Raw genomic sequence first — 16,112 nt, forward strand, 5'->3', positions numbered from 1 at the left:
GGCCTGTTAAATAGCCTGTAACCACTGTGTGACACAAACTCAGTGCTTTGGTCATTAAACAATGTCGGGCTCGGTTCGGGTTTGGACAGAAATATGCTGCCCGTGCCGCACTCTAACACACACACACACAAACACACGGAAAACCGGACATTATCATCAGTTTATTAAAGATCCCGGACGGGACGTGAAAAGTAAGTGGACATGTCCGGGCAAAAGAAGACGTTTGGTCAGCCTAACGTAGCGCCATCTTGTGGGTCAAATTACCTATGTCAGCATTTACCTTGGTCTATAGGTCACACCGGTCTACAACCCGCACCCAACTTTTTAGATGAAAAAAAGGGAAAAAAAGTGTGACTTATACACCAAGTTTTACAGTAATTATACATCTGAGCATACAAAAATGGCAAGCGGAGTTCCCCAAGGCTCCATTCTGGGGCCTCTTCTGTTTGACATCTACATGCTTCCATTGGCTTTGATTTTGGCAAACACAGAAATACGTTACCATAATTACGTAGATGACACACATATTTACATAATCATGTAACCACGGGACTATGGTCCAATACAAGCTCTGACTGAGTGCACTGAACAATCGGCGATTAGATTTGCCACTTTTTCTTCAATTAAACAAAGACAGAACTGAGGTAGTAGTTTTTGGAGCCAAGGAGTAATGATCACCTTTTCAACTTAAGAACATATTAAGGATAAAAGGACCTATTGCAGAGCAGGATTTGGAAAAGACTTGTCTCTGCACCATCATTGTAGCCAGGAAATGACTGTAACAAAGACTAGCTCCACTTCCTATCATGAAAATTACCAATAAAAGCTTCTAAACAAAACCGGACAGAGATTTTTCTTTTCTGGGGATGGTGAAGACATGACCAACCCTACTGTCTCTCTGATTCACTAGTACTTGTTGCCTTTGTTGGTAAGGTTTAGGCAAGAGAAGTGAGATTGGTTGGGGTTAATTGTCAGGGTAAGCCAGTCAGAAGTAGAGCAAGGAAGAGTAGGGCAGGTCATGCCATCACCATCTTAAGGAAAATATTCGCCAACTGGACATGTTTCAGCAGGAATGTGATAAGAAATCAAGGAGAAATTAACAACATCGGCTACCAAGATTACATGTTGCCCTGACGTTAGCATGCAGCTACATGTAGCAGTGTGCGTAACATAAACACTTGCAGTAGCGTGCCTGGAGCAGATGACGTCAGCTTGCTTGAAAGTAGGAAAACATGGCAGAAACAGTGTATTCAGAATGGTCTGAGGCCTGAGATTTTTGCTCACAGGGATTACCATACATATGTTTACGTGATTATTTGAAACTTTAGCCATGTTTAATATGAATATCTGACATTGTAACATGAGAGAAAGTATAATAGGTCCCCTTTAACAAGCTGAAACAAACATTCCATAACAATGATCATCAAAAAAAGCTGATTTTGTGATCCCAACCTGACGTTTTCATGGCGGTACATGTACATGGTGTTAAACTGCTGCTGCTGGACCTCGTTCTGATCAGCCTGGTTCTTCATGCCCTGCAGCATCTCATCAGCAATGTGCTTGGGCAGGATGGACAGTAATAGTTCCTCCTACATGGACACACAGTTGAAGAACGGTGAGTTTTGGCATGTTCAGTACTGACAGAAAGAATAAATGTGCCCCGTGTGCATTATGTGTGCATGTGCATAGCATGACTGACGCAGAAAAGGGAATCTCATGAGATCCTGTCAAACGGTCCAATGTGTTCTGGTTGGCTGGGACTTCTTGTCTCCTTCAGCCCCCAGTGCAAAGACACTTTGGGAATTTGATTTCTTTTTGTATCTCCATCTTCATCTACATCAGTTATTTCCTGTGCTTTCCACCCCCCTCTTTCAGCAACTCTCACAGGTCTGCTCTCTTTTTCCACAAATTGTCACAGTCAAAATCATGAAAAGAACATAAAGAAAGTGAGAGTATCAAATAGAAGAATTAAACCAATAAAACCACGGTCGGAGACAGTATACGTTACAGTATCTTTAGCTTTGATAAATTAAAGTTATGGATTAGCATCACCTTTCAAATACCAGCAGTCTTGTGGCATGAGAAGAAATACATGATAGCGTAAAATGGATATAAAGGAGTGCTGTATCATTTCAAATTTATTCATAATTTGATTGCACTGAAAATAAATTACATTTATCCACAATTAGAGTCCAAACTTGCTCACACTTTAATCTCATATTTGCTGGTATGTATCATTCCTTCACCCACCAACCCTTATATTTAGGAGAGACAAATGTTTGCCAATATACTAGTCAATTAAGACAATTAAAGGGGGGCCTGTATGGGGTACTTATCCATAGTTAGCGTAATACATACAGTAGATGTCAGTCGGAGCGCCCACAGTTTGGAGAAGCAGGCAGGACTACTGACACTGAAGCTAAGCTATGTAGCCTACTGTTGTGGATGGGGGTCAGCAACAAAACAGATTTTAGCCACCTAAAAAAGTCCCACCAAAAAAGGTCAATATCGGCTTAAGTGTATGCAATGTTGAGAGTATTTTCACTGCTTTACCTTTCTGCCAGATAGCCTGTTCTGATGGGGGATTTATACTTGTGCATCAGCTCTATGCAGAGCCCACACTGTAGCCTACGCAATGGTGGAGTTTCTGTGAAGTGTTGTAAAGTTTAGTTGTTTCAAAACACACTTTAAACAGGACTTAATAGCAACAATTTCAAACACAAGTACAAAAATCATCTTCACTTTAACTCGCAGCATTCACAGACAAAGCACTTGTCTTTATCTGGACACATTTTCCTTGCAAATACAACATGCTAACATTATTAGCACAAGCCAATGGCATTTTACATTGTATAAATTAGCTTAGTGGCTAGCAGACATTTCCTCTACTCATATAAAACCAGGGACAACAGCAACATTTAACAAAGGTAATGTTACAAAATTCGGCTCTATTACAACTCACAAGGTTCACTGAAAAAAACAACTGTCTTATACAAAACACGTTTTCCCCCAACAAAATACAACATGCTAACGTTATTAGCACAAGCCTATGGCATTTTACATTGTATAAATTAGCCTAGCGACGAGCCGAGATTTCATCTACCCATATGAAGCCAGGATAAATCACACACAAGACGTAAAATGCTATTTTGTGGAGGCCATATTGTCTTCACTTCGTTCCCACTGAGGGAAATGGTTTTCAGCTTACAAAAATAGACAGGAGGTCTGCGTCACTGCGACATGTAGTTACATTTCTGGGAGTGTGTGTATCAGGCTCCATATCGACACAGAGCCTACGCTGTAGGTACGGCATGGATTCTAAGCAGAAGTATAAATCCCGCTTGATAGGAAAAGCTGTTAATATCTTCAGTTCCTGAACTATGCGCTGTTGAAGCCACCAGACTCTATTGAGAAAATCAGTAATTTTAAGTCATTGAACATGGGAGCTGCTGGTCTAATGATTCTTTGATAAGTTAGTTAGTTTGTGTTATAGTGTGACTATGGTGGATCTGAACTAACTCTTTTAAACACCATAGTCACACAATGACACAAACAAAGTAAGAGTTTGAGGCAGTGGTAGACCAGCGGCTCCTGTGATCAGCACTGTTAAATCACTGTTTTTCTCAATGGAGTCTGGCTTTGAAAAGAGCAATGTAACAGCTTTAATTTCCAGTTGGAAATCACTGTCTGACATCAAGGTAAAGCACTGAAAACATTCTCAATATCCTGTACACTTAAACTGATATTGATATTTTTAGGTAATTGAAATACATTTTGTTGCTGACCTCTCCACAGCAGTACATTGATTAGCTTCCATGTTGGACTCCAGCCTGCTTTTCCAACCTGGGGCGTGCTGACTGACATCTACTGTATATAATATACTGTCCATGGATAAGTACCTCATACAACCCCACTTAAAAAAAAATGAACTATCCCTTTAACTTCTAAGCAAATGGACCATAAACATTCTCGTAATAGAGACAGAGCAGGGTAGCTGGTAGACTAGAGAAAACAAAACAGTAGGGGATGGACAGGTGAACATAGAAGCTAACAAAGATCAATAACCAAAAAACAAACAAACAATAAAAAGGCTTTAAAAATATACAATTTTACTAAAGTTTCTGTTGGTAGTCACAGAGCTTGAGCTGTCTGTATTGTGTCAGGTCCCTAACGGTGGCTCCGCTGGTGAAAACAAGTCTCTCTAATCAACCTATTAGCCCTGAGCAAAACACACAGTAATTAGGCAGCTCAGGGTGTTCTACCTCACAGGTGTGTATGTGTGTGTTTGCCACAAATAAGGAAATGTATTATCTCATTAAGCAACCTGTGATTGTTGTATGTGTGTGTGTGAGCCTCAGTTACCTGCTGGGTGCTCTGCTCCTCCAGTGTGAATTTGACCTCTAGTGACTGACGGGCCTCCAAAAAAGCTGTCCGGTACTTCCTGTCCGCCATGTAGTACGACAGCACACCTAGTGTGGCGGCGCACAGGTACAACATCACGTTGGCCAGGAGCTGGAGAGAAGAAGAGAGGATGTGTAGCTTCAATCACTGATATCAACAGGCCTATATTTTGGACAGGCCTTTAATTCCTTTCAATTCCTTTCATGCTGTCACTTTGTAACCAACACATTCTCACTCCGACCTCGTCACATATCAACATTTGGTCATGAACTTTCCACGTCCAGATACAACGTGCAAGGTACCCTGGGTGTGTCGGTTGTTGACGTTCTGGGACACCGTGTCAAGTTCTGCCTGTTATGCTTTGTCTTCTTTCAAAATACACTTCTGTTTTTACATGAAATTCAATGTTTACATACAGTCTCTTTCAAAATAAAAGCACTACGTCGGTGCAACACTGATGTTTTTCTTCCTTCAGCAACAAACGCATGTGATTAGGTTTAGGAAAAAAGAACAAGGTTTGGCTATATAATCTTATGGGACGTGAACAACGCTCTCCCGGGTGCAAGTCGGTGTTTGTTGGACCCATTCATCACTCCCACCCGCCCCACTCAGACTTTCGCCGCTTTAACTTTCATTCTTGTCCTGCCAAATTCCCCCTGATGCCGCCAATCGTACCAGCCGCGTATCAAGCTGACGTTATGGGACGGCTTCTTTCGCCGGTGTCAGATGGTGTCTTTTTGATTTTTGGATGAACTGTCCCTTTAAACTGTGGTTCCCAACATCTTTGGCTTGTGACCTTTGCCCTAAAATAAAGCATGGGTCCATGCAGTACCCTGCACACCCCAATTCATTGAGCCCTTCTTCAATGGCTTCCTGTGACTTTGACAAAAAATGATATGGTTATTTTTTTAACATTTTAATTTTCATTTATCATTATTGTCATTCTTACATCTTCCAATTTTATAAATGTGTGGCCTACACCCTGAATAAAAAAAAAGAAGTTTAAACCTCTCCTCAACAATGTCCAGCATACATTGATGGCCTTGCACTTTCTCCTAAAATTTGCCCAATCTTAGCAGCGATGGCTAAGCTAGAGTTTTCTTAGTGAGCTGCATAGCTATTGATCCCAAATTCAAAAAATAAACGTCTCGGAGGAAAATAGAGAATTTCATCGTGAGTAGACAAATTTGTTTGCTCTCACCACCAAGGCTGCAAAGTTTAAGTACCAAATAATCATAAGTAGTCCACTGCAGAGCAGCTAAAAACATATTAATGAATGCTCATTCAGACCTATTAGATTAGATAAAACATACGCATACATGTTACAGTTGTACTGATACCGATACCAGTATCGGAAATGCCTCCGATACTGCCTAAAATGCGGTATCGGGTATAGGCGAGTACAACCTATGACCAATCCGATACCATGTAATGCCTCACGTCATTAAGCATACGCCCGCTACAGGCAAACGAAACGGAAACAGAGCGGAGGTTAAAAAGCGTTCTACTGTAGCCTTTAAAATGTCTTTTTTACCAAATTGTGTGGCTGCACTTTAACCTGTGTCTTGATCTGTGTCAACACTGGATAATAATAATAAAAAAAGTTTTATGGCACTCATTCTACTATTAGGTATTTATTTCTTAATATTTTACATAGAGTTTTAGGAGTTGAGACATACAACAATTCATATCCCATCCATTTTTATTTTACGCGCTGGTATCGGATCGGTACTCGGTATCGGCAGATACCTAAGGTTCAGGGATCGGAATCGGTATCGGGAAGGAAAAAGTGGTATCGGTACATCTCTAATACACGTATACATACGCCTACATCTGCATATACACTTAAACACATATAAACCTGTAAGCATGCAGACATACACTCCCATACACACAATAAGTCTATAATAAGTCAGGCTAATGTGTAAAACTAAGATGAGATTTAAAAATGTGAACAGAGTCAGTTAGAAGACCCAGACTAGCAGACCTGAGGGGCCTGTTGGATGGTACGGTGTGAGAAGCTCAGTTATATACTCCAGTGCCAGATCACTGAGAGCCTTGTAGGTGATTAAAATAACTTTAAAATGGATTTGAAAGAGAGAGGAAGCCAAAATAGGCTCCAGACAGATTTTTAAACATTTTTGGGGGCCAAAGTGGCGTCTTTTGATAGTAGAGGCTGCTGACCCCTGCCCTAGCTGAACTCTGTGACACACTGGGCATCTTTCACCTTTTAAGCTGCAGGTGCTTTGTCATTTATCACTTCACTGGGGGGGTCATATTTACCTGTCTCACCAGCATGGGCCCCTGCAGGTTATCCTCAAACCTCTGAGCCACGGTCACCCCCAGCACCAGGGTGTGTATCCCACAGGAGAGCGCTGTGAGCAGCAGCAGAGGCACCAGGTTCAGCGGCAGAGTCAGAAAACTGGAGAAACTGAAGAACGCCTGCCAGCCCACAGAGTCACTGGCCTGGGGGAAACGCTCATAGTTGAGCCCCATATAACACAACACATGCACGGTGACCATCAGCCACAGTATGTACGGCACTGCCCCGCGTGACACAGGTGACGCGGGGAGCTTCTGTTTCCAGCACAGCACGTAGAGCACAATATCCGCAGCCAGCGCCACAGCCGCCACCACCACCATGGCCAGTTTGTCCTCGGTGTACACCACCGCGCACATGATGATGATGAAGCTGTTGAAGAGGGCAGCGAAGATCACCAGCACCGGCAGGTTCTCTTGTCTCTGGCGGCGGAAGTAGGTCTGGTAAATCCTCTCCAATGACTCAGGCGCAAAGGTGAGGCGCACCGCGCGCGGCAGGCAGCTGCAGCAGCCCGGCTGGAGCACCGTCACCTCACGCGTCCGGGCCGCTCCGTGACCCGGATCGCTGGGAACCTGCACTGAGTACTCCACTGAGTACTCTGCAGACTGCTCCGGGTTTGTGGCATGGACCCGGTTCAGAGACATGTTGGTTTAATTAAAGTAATCCACCTGGTTCATGAAGTAATACTGAGGTGCATTAATCCTGAAGTGCGCACGGTGCCAAAATCCATGAAGTTGTGATGCTCCCATCTCTGTGTGAAGGAGATAGATGTCAAACTTTTAATATTATTGCAAACATAATTACATCCCAGAGTGTTTCAATGACTAGTCACATCACTATACAGGCTATAACCAACACACAACTTGCTTACCTTTATTTTATAGTGCCACTAAATTAAAAGATTCTTGGAGCTGCTGCTCTGTCTCCAGGCTGCTTCAGTGGAAAAACTTCTTCTTTCTTGCTGCTGCAGTCCTGTGTCTGCCATGGTCGTCCAACAACACCCTGAGCAACAGGTGAGTATCCATCTGCAGGCAACATGTCATCTTTCCAGGTAGACAGAAGAGCATCTTATGTTCACATATAAATCCATACTTCTCTTACTCGCGGTGAGACCTGCACTACAGACTAATCAGAGATGCTCTCCAGTCTTCTGATGTTATTCCTCGCTCCTCTCTCCTCCCACTCTCCCCCCCCCTCCCTCCTTCTTCTAAACACCAAGTCCTCTGTTACTGTTGCTAAGATGAAACCAAAGTAACTGCCAGCGTGCAATGATGTCTGGGGAAATGTGGCAGTGTTGATGTGAAGAGGTGAGGAAAAGGGAAAGAGATCATCGCAGCGAGTCTGCAAAGTGTCAAACAGCAGACAGTTTGATTTATCCTCCACTGTTTTACAGTATAGCAGTATTTTAGGGAATAAATACACAAACAGATGCTTGGATAATACTTGTCATTGTCTTTATTCAACACTTGCAGCAACAACAACACATTTGTGACACAATTGTCAGGTTTGATCGATAAGCAAATGTACTTTTTGTGTAAAAAAAAAAAAAAATCATCTCATAGGCTCAGATGTGTCAACTAGAGCTTCGATTCTCTGCCTGACCCAACCCACCAGGTTCGAGCTGTAATTTCTCGGGCTTGAATCAGGACAGGTTTGTGCCAACGTCCCTTGTAAGAAAAGAAAAAACACAGGGCTCACAGTCTGTGTAATGTCATGGCGGATATATGGACTGTGCTGGCTTGAACTCATTATAACTAATGAAAATGCTGACCTTGAGAATTAGATTGAAATTGTTAGCACAAGGGGGTCATTTGCTCATATAAGCCCTGTTTCCACCGAGCAGTATGGTTCAGCTCAGTTCAATTTTATCTATAAAGCCCAATATCACAAATCCCAACTTGCCTCAGAGGGCTTTACAGCAGACGACATCCCTCTGTCCTTTGGACAAGTAGAGACCCGCAGGAAGAGCAACTGAGTTGGGTTCACTTTTTTTCCGTTTCCACTGTGAAAAGTTGTGGATGGTACCAGTGGAATCGTTCTGTACCGTCCCCATTTTTGGTCCCCCTCTGTTGGGGTTCCTAGCACACAGATCTGGTACTAAAAGGTGGAGCTGTGAACACTGCAGTCTGTTGATTGGTCAATAGAGGACGGTCACTCTCTACCCCATGGAGAGAGACTCTCACTGCAGCCTGTTTGACTTTGTTCTGAAAATGTCGGCGTGCAGCCTCGTTCTGTGGACGATAAACGAGGTGCAGACTTCCATCTGTGTCACCAATGATAAGGAAATACAGTGAGTGCTGGACGGAGCAGTGAGTGACAACAACCCCGCCCTCATTTAAGAGTACTGTTTGCAGTGGAAACACTAGGGTCTAGCTACCATGTCTGAAGGGTTACTGTTGGTTCCAAAGGTACCATACTGAAAGTGTTTGGTGGAAACGGGGCTATAGCCCATTATACACAAACTCTAGTGTTCTGTACAAGAGATGGATGAAACTGGCAGTTCTCGTGAGATGGAAAAAGTTGCACTGGACTCGAGGGAAAACAAAGGAAAGCCAGCGAGAGGGGCTGCAAGGTGACTCGGTTGGCCGTGGGAGAGATGTGCATGACATGCAGCGGAGAGCAGTGATCATCACCTGAGCGCCACATAGCCGTGGACCTCCGTGGGCACTTGAAAAAGAAGACACATTGAGGGGTGCAACCCGCTTTGCCCAACCTGTTGTGCGTGAGAAGCAGAGCGGGCGACAGACTCTTGAAGAAACAGAGGGAAGGGAAGACGGAGAAGTGGTGTGGGCAAACATGTCAGCCCTTAGCTCATTACAAATGCTTTAAGAAAAAAAATGTAATTGGAAATTTTGGTTTTCGACTCGGGCTCGGGCCCAAAATAGCTGCCGTGGTTCAGTATTCCGTAAAGCTTGGACAGAAACTATGCAGGTTCATGTAGGGTTGGGCTCCATCGAAGCTCTAGTGTACACTTGCAATAATGCATAATGCAAATAATTAATTTGGGTCACATTTGGGGAAATTACATAGGCTTACATTCATTTCCTGGAGACCAACCCCAAACCTTACCCTGACCACTGACCCAACAATCAGCTTGTTCTGCATTGTGGACACAACTTTTTCCCCCAGCTGGAAAAGCCGTCCCATCTTAACTGGTCTTGGCTCTGATGTGTGTCCCTGACGATAACTTAATTCATACACACATACACACACTTGCACTCTTCTTCTGTGTTTGTCCTCGTGTTCAGACACTCTGACACAAGGATCTAAACTCTGGCTTGATCAGTCTGTGTGTGTGCTTGTTGTCGGCGCTGATTTTACTATCATGCCACTAAGAGCACTTCCCAAAGCCAACAATATAGCCACCACAACTCCCACAGTCCCCAGTCTCCCCAGAGCTGCGGTGCCGAGCGCTGCAGCCCCAAGTGCACCGGCGCCAATCGGCGCTGCTGCTGCGGTGACCGTCTCCATGCCGATGCCTTTAATTAGCTCCGGCCCCGTGAGGAGGCCCCTTTGTAGATTCACCTGAGTGTGGAATGGGCTCTTTGGTGCACCCAGAACAAATGCCCCCACTGCAACAAGGGTGATCGTTATGAGTTCTGATGTTGAAGGCAGAGTTGCTTTCAGTGCTACAGCTCTCACTGCCACAACTGCACCGACAGCAACTGAACCTAAAATGGCTAAAGCTGAATTTCTGGACCCGAATGCCTGTTTTGCTGCAACACTCGCAGCTCCGAGTGACACCCCCGCAGCTGTAGCTGCTCCTAATGTCCCCCCCATGCTGCTCCGGGGCCCTAGAGATGAGTTCGAGTGCAGAATAGCTCTCAGGGCAAGTGATGATATTACAGCAGCTCCCACAGCAACCTTTCCAGCCACCCCTGGCCCCAGCCCGACCGTGGCCACAGTTCCCAGGCCAGCTCCGAGCAGCCCTGCGGACAGGAACGCCACCCAGAGGACCGACTGCAGCATCAAAACCACCTCTGCTTCGGAGCCTTCTCCTGCTTCACCTGCACCTAAACCTACTGAGAATCCCAGTATACCTACAAAAACAGAGTAGAAGAAGATCCTCTCTAAAAGTTTGCAGCCGGTTTTAGATTTTGGTCTTTGTGTCATCCTCTCTGTCAGAGCCTTACGAAGGGCGCAAAGCACAGAGATGGTCAACCCCACGACGAAGAGTCCAATCATCACGCCCATTCTTCCATACAGGACGCTGAGGTAGAGGGTGGTGAAGATGATTAAGAGAGCTGTGGTCATGTCGTTAATATTGGAGTATGAGTAGACGACAAGGACCAGAACGCCTTGAGCTGCGATGTAGATCCACGGTGGAAGGACGCCCGCTAACACTCCAGTAGTGACGGCACCCACCACCACAGAGACTCCCGTTGCGGCCTCCACTACCCACTGCAGCCTTGCTCCAACTTTGACCCACAGCTTCATCGTCATAGCAGCAAGGAGGAAACCACTTCCCAGAGAGAGGAGCACAGAGGTGAACACGAGGCACGCCGTCACTACCCCGACGCCTGTGGAGCCGGCTCGACCAGCAGCCTGAGTGGCAGCATTGAGCTGGACGCCATCTTCAGTCAGTGCGGGCTCAACTGCAAATAACGCAGCTTCTCCAAAAGTGAAGCCTGCTGCTGCACTTTGTAGGATCGTCTTCACGACACCAGCACCACCTGGGAGGAGTAAAGACAAAAGGATTTGAGTCTTTGAGATAATTTCAACGAGTCACCACTGGTTGAAAGTTACTAAGTACATTTACTTAAATACTGCAGTAAAGGTGGCACGATTTTTTTGGCTCAGTTTACTCTTAAAGTGTAACCGATATTTTTTACTGGATCCTATTTTCCTATTTTTTCATGTCTGTGAATTATAAGAACATTTTTAAACTGGACCAGTGTGGAGCGAGAGTTCTGCAGGCAGCAGCATCAAAACAGGCGGCAATATAACCACTCGGGGCATTTGTGTTTGTCGACTAAAAGTGTTTGTCAGATTTTTATTGGAAGTGTCTGACAAAGTTATGGAAAGCATCCTTATAGTGCTAGACCTTTTTATTAAAGAGTAAGATCTTTTTTCTTTAACCAGAAACAGCCCTGACATTGCTATTGGCAAACCCACCAGACTCCATTTAAATAAACACTAATTTTAGCGTGTATAGAGTCAACATATTTTCACATCTAACTGGGCGATTTAACAGTTTATTTCCACCAAACCAGTGCAGAACATTTCAGAGATGACCCTAGAGAATTTCTGTAAGTTTTATTTTGTTTTTGTCGACTTTTAATGAAGTGTGTTGTATGATGATAAAAATACTGTTTATTTAAATGGCGTCTGGTGGGTTTGGGGATAGGGATTTCAGGGTTGTTTCTGGTTAAAAAAAAAGGATCTTACTTATTAACAAAAGATCTATCTCTGTAGGAATCCTTTCCATAATGTTGTCCGACACTTATAATAACAATCTGAGCCTGTCAGTGGCAAAAACAAGCACTTTTAGTGGAAGTAAAGTGATATTGCACAATTGCCCAATAATGTTTCATTACAGTCTGTTATGTGGCGTCAGAGCTCTCATTCAATATTGAACCAGTTTCAAAAATTGTTGTCTTCATTTGTCAACTAGACCCAAAAACATGGGAAGATAGGGTCCAGGATGAAAAAGACCAAAGTTACCCTTTAATGTGGAGCGCTACGAGAAAATAACCATTATGATGTCATCATCCTTTGTGGTCTTGGGGTGCATGGAGGCGCCCAAGACTACAGATTTTCAATGAAATGCCTGTGTTACATACTGTGGTATGGAGTTTAATGATATTGGCTTTCCCTCGTTAAAAGAAGTGTGACAAAAGATGGTCGATTTGCATTACGGGAAATGTAGGAAGCAGAGTTTTGGGGGTGTGAGCCACATGTATGTTTGTAAACATGTATTTATTCATATTCAATTTTGCCTTTTGTTTTTACTATTTGATCTATTTTTTCAGTTTACACTTGAATTATTTTATTACATTATGCCTGCCTTTTGTAAAGCACTTTGTAATCACTGACTAGTTTTCTATGATTAATAATACTAATACTAATATATACTAGGAACTAAAAGTCTATTTCTATTTCCAATGAAAATATTGCACATTTACTTAACTTTACTTACTTTGTGCATTCCGATTTTTAAAACAAACCATATGTATGGAGCTGATATCCTTCCAAAATTAAACAAACAAACAAAACATGTTTTGCAAATGCCCTACGATTCACTAACAAACACAACATTGTTTGTAAATATAAAACATCATTAACAAACTAATGCATTTAATTTGGCAAATAAAACATGTACCTATCAAACAAATACATAACATATTTCTAATAAAAATATATTCTACAAAGACAAAAAATGATAAGATAAATACTGCATTTGTGATATATTACAAATAATAAATTATATAATATGTTTTGTATTTGCAAAACAAAATGCTTTAGTTTGTTATTTATGTTTTATATTTACAAACCACATTGTGTTTGATAGTGAATCATTAAGTATTTGTAAAACATGTTTTGTTTGTTTAGTTTAGGTTTGGCAGGATATCAGCTCCATACATATGATCAGATTATAAAATATGACACCTTATTTAGCTGTATCTCCACCTGCCTCATTAAAATACTGCTTATATATTAATTTATCAACAATAATCCAACAATAAAGCAATACAGTATGAAACTGTGAAAGGCATCATTCTGCTTTATGAGCGCTTTTACTTTAAGTGTATTTGCATGAGACATCTGTACCTTTATTAGCTCAGTTTTGAATGCAGGAACTTTTTTATATTGTGTTATGGCTACTTGTAGTTCAATAAAGGATCTGAATATTTCTTCCACCACTCATGTTCACAGACTGCCCTCCTACTGCTGCTGCTGCTGCTGCTGCTGCTGTCCCTTTAAGGGAAAAGTGAAACCTTCTGAATGACTCCATGCTGAAATTTAAAACCAGGAAGTCTGTCTGAACTACGAAAAGACAACAAACATGTTAACAGACCATGCTACCACCTGCACACCTGTGTCACATCAGTTCATGCGCTGCAGAAATCATTATCTATGCTCTGTCTGTACTCTGGTTCATTGTAGGTGTCATGAGATATTCTGTGTGGCATGGCTGCAGCTTTTAGATCCTGATCAGATATCAACCCTGAGTCCATCAAATGAAAGCAGCTGTGCAGATATAGTGTTAAAATCTCAAGTTTAACTCTTCATTCATTATAGAGGTAAAATGTTTTTGCAGAGTATTCCAGGAGTGATCTTACCCAGGCTGGTCTCTGCCATGGCTCCTTCTGCCTCTCTGTACGTTGAACTCACTGACTCCTCCTCTTCCTGTTTGATGCAGCTTTTCACCAGCAGAGGGCAGAAACTACCTGATAATAACACCAGAGAGAAGCAGAAAAGCAGTGTGATGGCCTCTTGGTGACCTTTTCTGTGAGGTTATATCTATGCAGAATTTAAAAAAAAGAAAAAACATTGCCTGCTGTCACTGTTAATACAGTCTATAAAACATACTTTAAATGAAATACAGTGACACATTTCCCACCAGAGTGTAAAAGTGTGGACCACATAATCTGAACTACTCACCATCTCTGCAGGTTTGTAGAGGCTTAACCAGAGAACACTATTAAACTATCTGCAGTGTTTGAAATAACTTGTCTTTTTCTAGACTCAGTGCACCTCCTGCTGGACTCTGCACCCTGCTAGATGATCTCCATGACACTTGTGTGTTTACCTCAGGTTATAAATGTCCTGTGAAGCTTTTACCTTCAAGGTTTACAATAGCTGTGGCAACTTTATTGCAAATCCCTAAATGCTTTATCATAATTGAATTTCTCCTCAGGGGGATTAATAAAGTATATAAAAAAATAATAAGAAGAAAAATAACTGCTTATATTTATTTGTTCTGGATTATTTTTTTCTAAATTGATTTTCTTCATATATCAGATGTTTTTTTATTTTTCTATTTTTTTTATTTGCACACACATAAAACGCACGCCATCCAAATGGTAAGACAGAAAGAAAAAAAGAAATGTGCCAGCAGAGGTCAAGCAGCCAGAGGCTTATACAAACAGACCTCCTCTCAACTTATGAAGAAAAACAGACAATGACAAAAAAAAGGGAGGAAAAATGGTCTTGGTACTTAAACAAATTGTGTGTTTGATTTCACAATAAGCTCTCATTCATTTACAAGTTCAGCAAAAAAAAAAAAGAAGTGTCCAGCTGCAGAGTGCTGCGGCTTGACACCTTTTCTGAAAGCTATGGGGTGAAAAATCTGCAAGTTGTGGACCATGACGAATGCAAATACTACGTCTCAGTCACTTGTAATGGAAATGTTTTTGAAAGGATTACGCAGATAAAGCACTGAAGGTATAAGGTGTGTGAGGTGCATGTCATGTCACTCATAACATAGAGTATATTATAAGTGTTTACTGGACAGCTTTAAAAGCAGCTTTAGTGAAATCATTAGCAAACTATATAGTTAGACACGCTGCAGCACATTCAGTGCCTTCATACTTTAAGATAGAGACAGATACATCTTCATCTGAAGCTTGATATCATTCCCAACACCGCACTGACCACTGACTATTTGTCTTTCTCTGTGACCTCCTTCATTTGCTAAACAGGTGCATATAAATACAGCAGGAGAAGCACTTCTGATTTCTCTCTAGTCTCCCTCAGATGTGTTCACTGACATGACTGTGATGCTTTAACGTACAAGACTCTTATGCACATCATTTCCCACCTAAGCATGCCTTTAATAATCAGCACCAAGCTGATTAATGTTACACTACAGTCTGTTAACAAGTCTGTTCAAAAATTGTCACAGAAACATGAGAAAATAAGGTGCAGGTTGAAACAGACCAAAGTAAATCAACCAAAGTAATCCTTTAATGAGGAGGGTTACCCAGTCTGTGAAAACAACATCATCTCAGCTGCAGCTCTGGAGGAAGCTTTCTGAAGTCTGAGAAAATAATCCTGATGATGTCATAATCTTTTGTAGTCTTTGGGTGCATGGATTACAGATTTTTAACAAAAAGTCTGTGTAACACAGTGTGGTATGGAGTTTAAATGATGCTGGCCTTACCCTTATGAAAATAAGTGTGATGGTAGATGGTAGATTTGCATCATGGGAAATGTAGGAAGCAGTTTTGAGGGCTTGATCTGCACTATGTTCTTTAATGTATTTATTTATTTTCAATTTTGCCTTTTGTTCTTACTATTTGATCTATTTTTTTCAGTTTACACTTGGATTATTTATTTTCATTATGCCTGCCCTTCTAAAGGATTTTCAATCATGCTGTTCACTGAAAATAATAAAAAAATAAATAATAATAACAATAACAATAATAATAATAATAATAATAATAAT

At 42.0% G+C, this 16,112-nt stretch overlaps 2 protein-coding genes across 2 annotated transcripts in view; both read right to left on the reverse strand.

Annotated features, from left to right (window-relative positions):
* Positions 1 to 7,843, reverse strand: part of LOC126398956 (adenylate cyclase type 3-like) — a 19,821-nt gene extending 11,978 nt beyond the window's left edge. Inside the window, exons 1-4 of the mRNA XM_050058625.1 lie at positions 7,593 to 7,843; positions 6,685 to 7,472; positions 4,363 to 4,512; positions 1,453 to 1,589 (exon numbers count right to left, since the gene is read on the reverse strand). Coding sequence (XP_049914582.1) covers positions 1,453 to 1,589; positions 4,363 to 4,512; positions 6,685 to 7,365 — 968 coding nt within the window. The 5' untranslated portion in view covers positions 7,366 to 7,472; positions 7,593 to 7,843. The remainder of the gene's footprint in view (positions 1 to 1,452; positions 1,590 to 4,362; positions 4,513 to 6,684; positions 7,473 to 7,592) is intronic.
* Positions 7,844 to 8,156: 313 nt separating this feature from the next.
* LOC126398957 (uncharacterized) lies at positions 8,157 to 14,062 on the reverse strand. The gene is made up of 2 exons (XM_050058626.1): positions 14,005 to 14,062; positions 8,157 to 11,394 (listed from the first exon to the last, which is right to left on the reverse strand). Exons 1-2 carry the CDS (start codon positions 14,021 to 14,023, stop codon positions 10,004 to 10,006), a joined length of 1,410 nt encoding a protein of 469 aa, XP_049914583.1. The 5' UTR covers positions 14,024 to 14,062; the 3' UTR covers positions 8,157 to 10,003.
* Positions 14,063 to 16,112: the final 2,050 nt, after the last annotated feature.

Source organism: Epinephelus moara, chromosome 12 (genome assembly GCF_006386435.1).
Source record: "Epinephelus moara isolate mb chromosome 12, YSFRI_EMoa_1.0, whole genome shotgun sequence".
Taxonomy (NCBI): Eukaryota; Metazoa; Chordata; class Actinopteri; order Perciformes; family Serranidae; genus Epinephelus; species Epinephelus moara.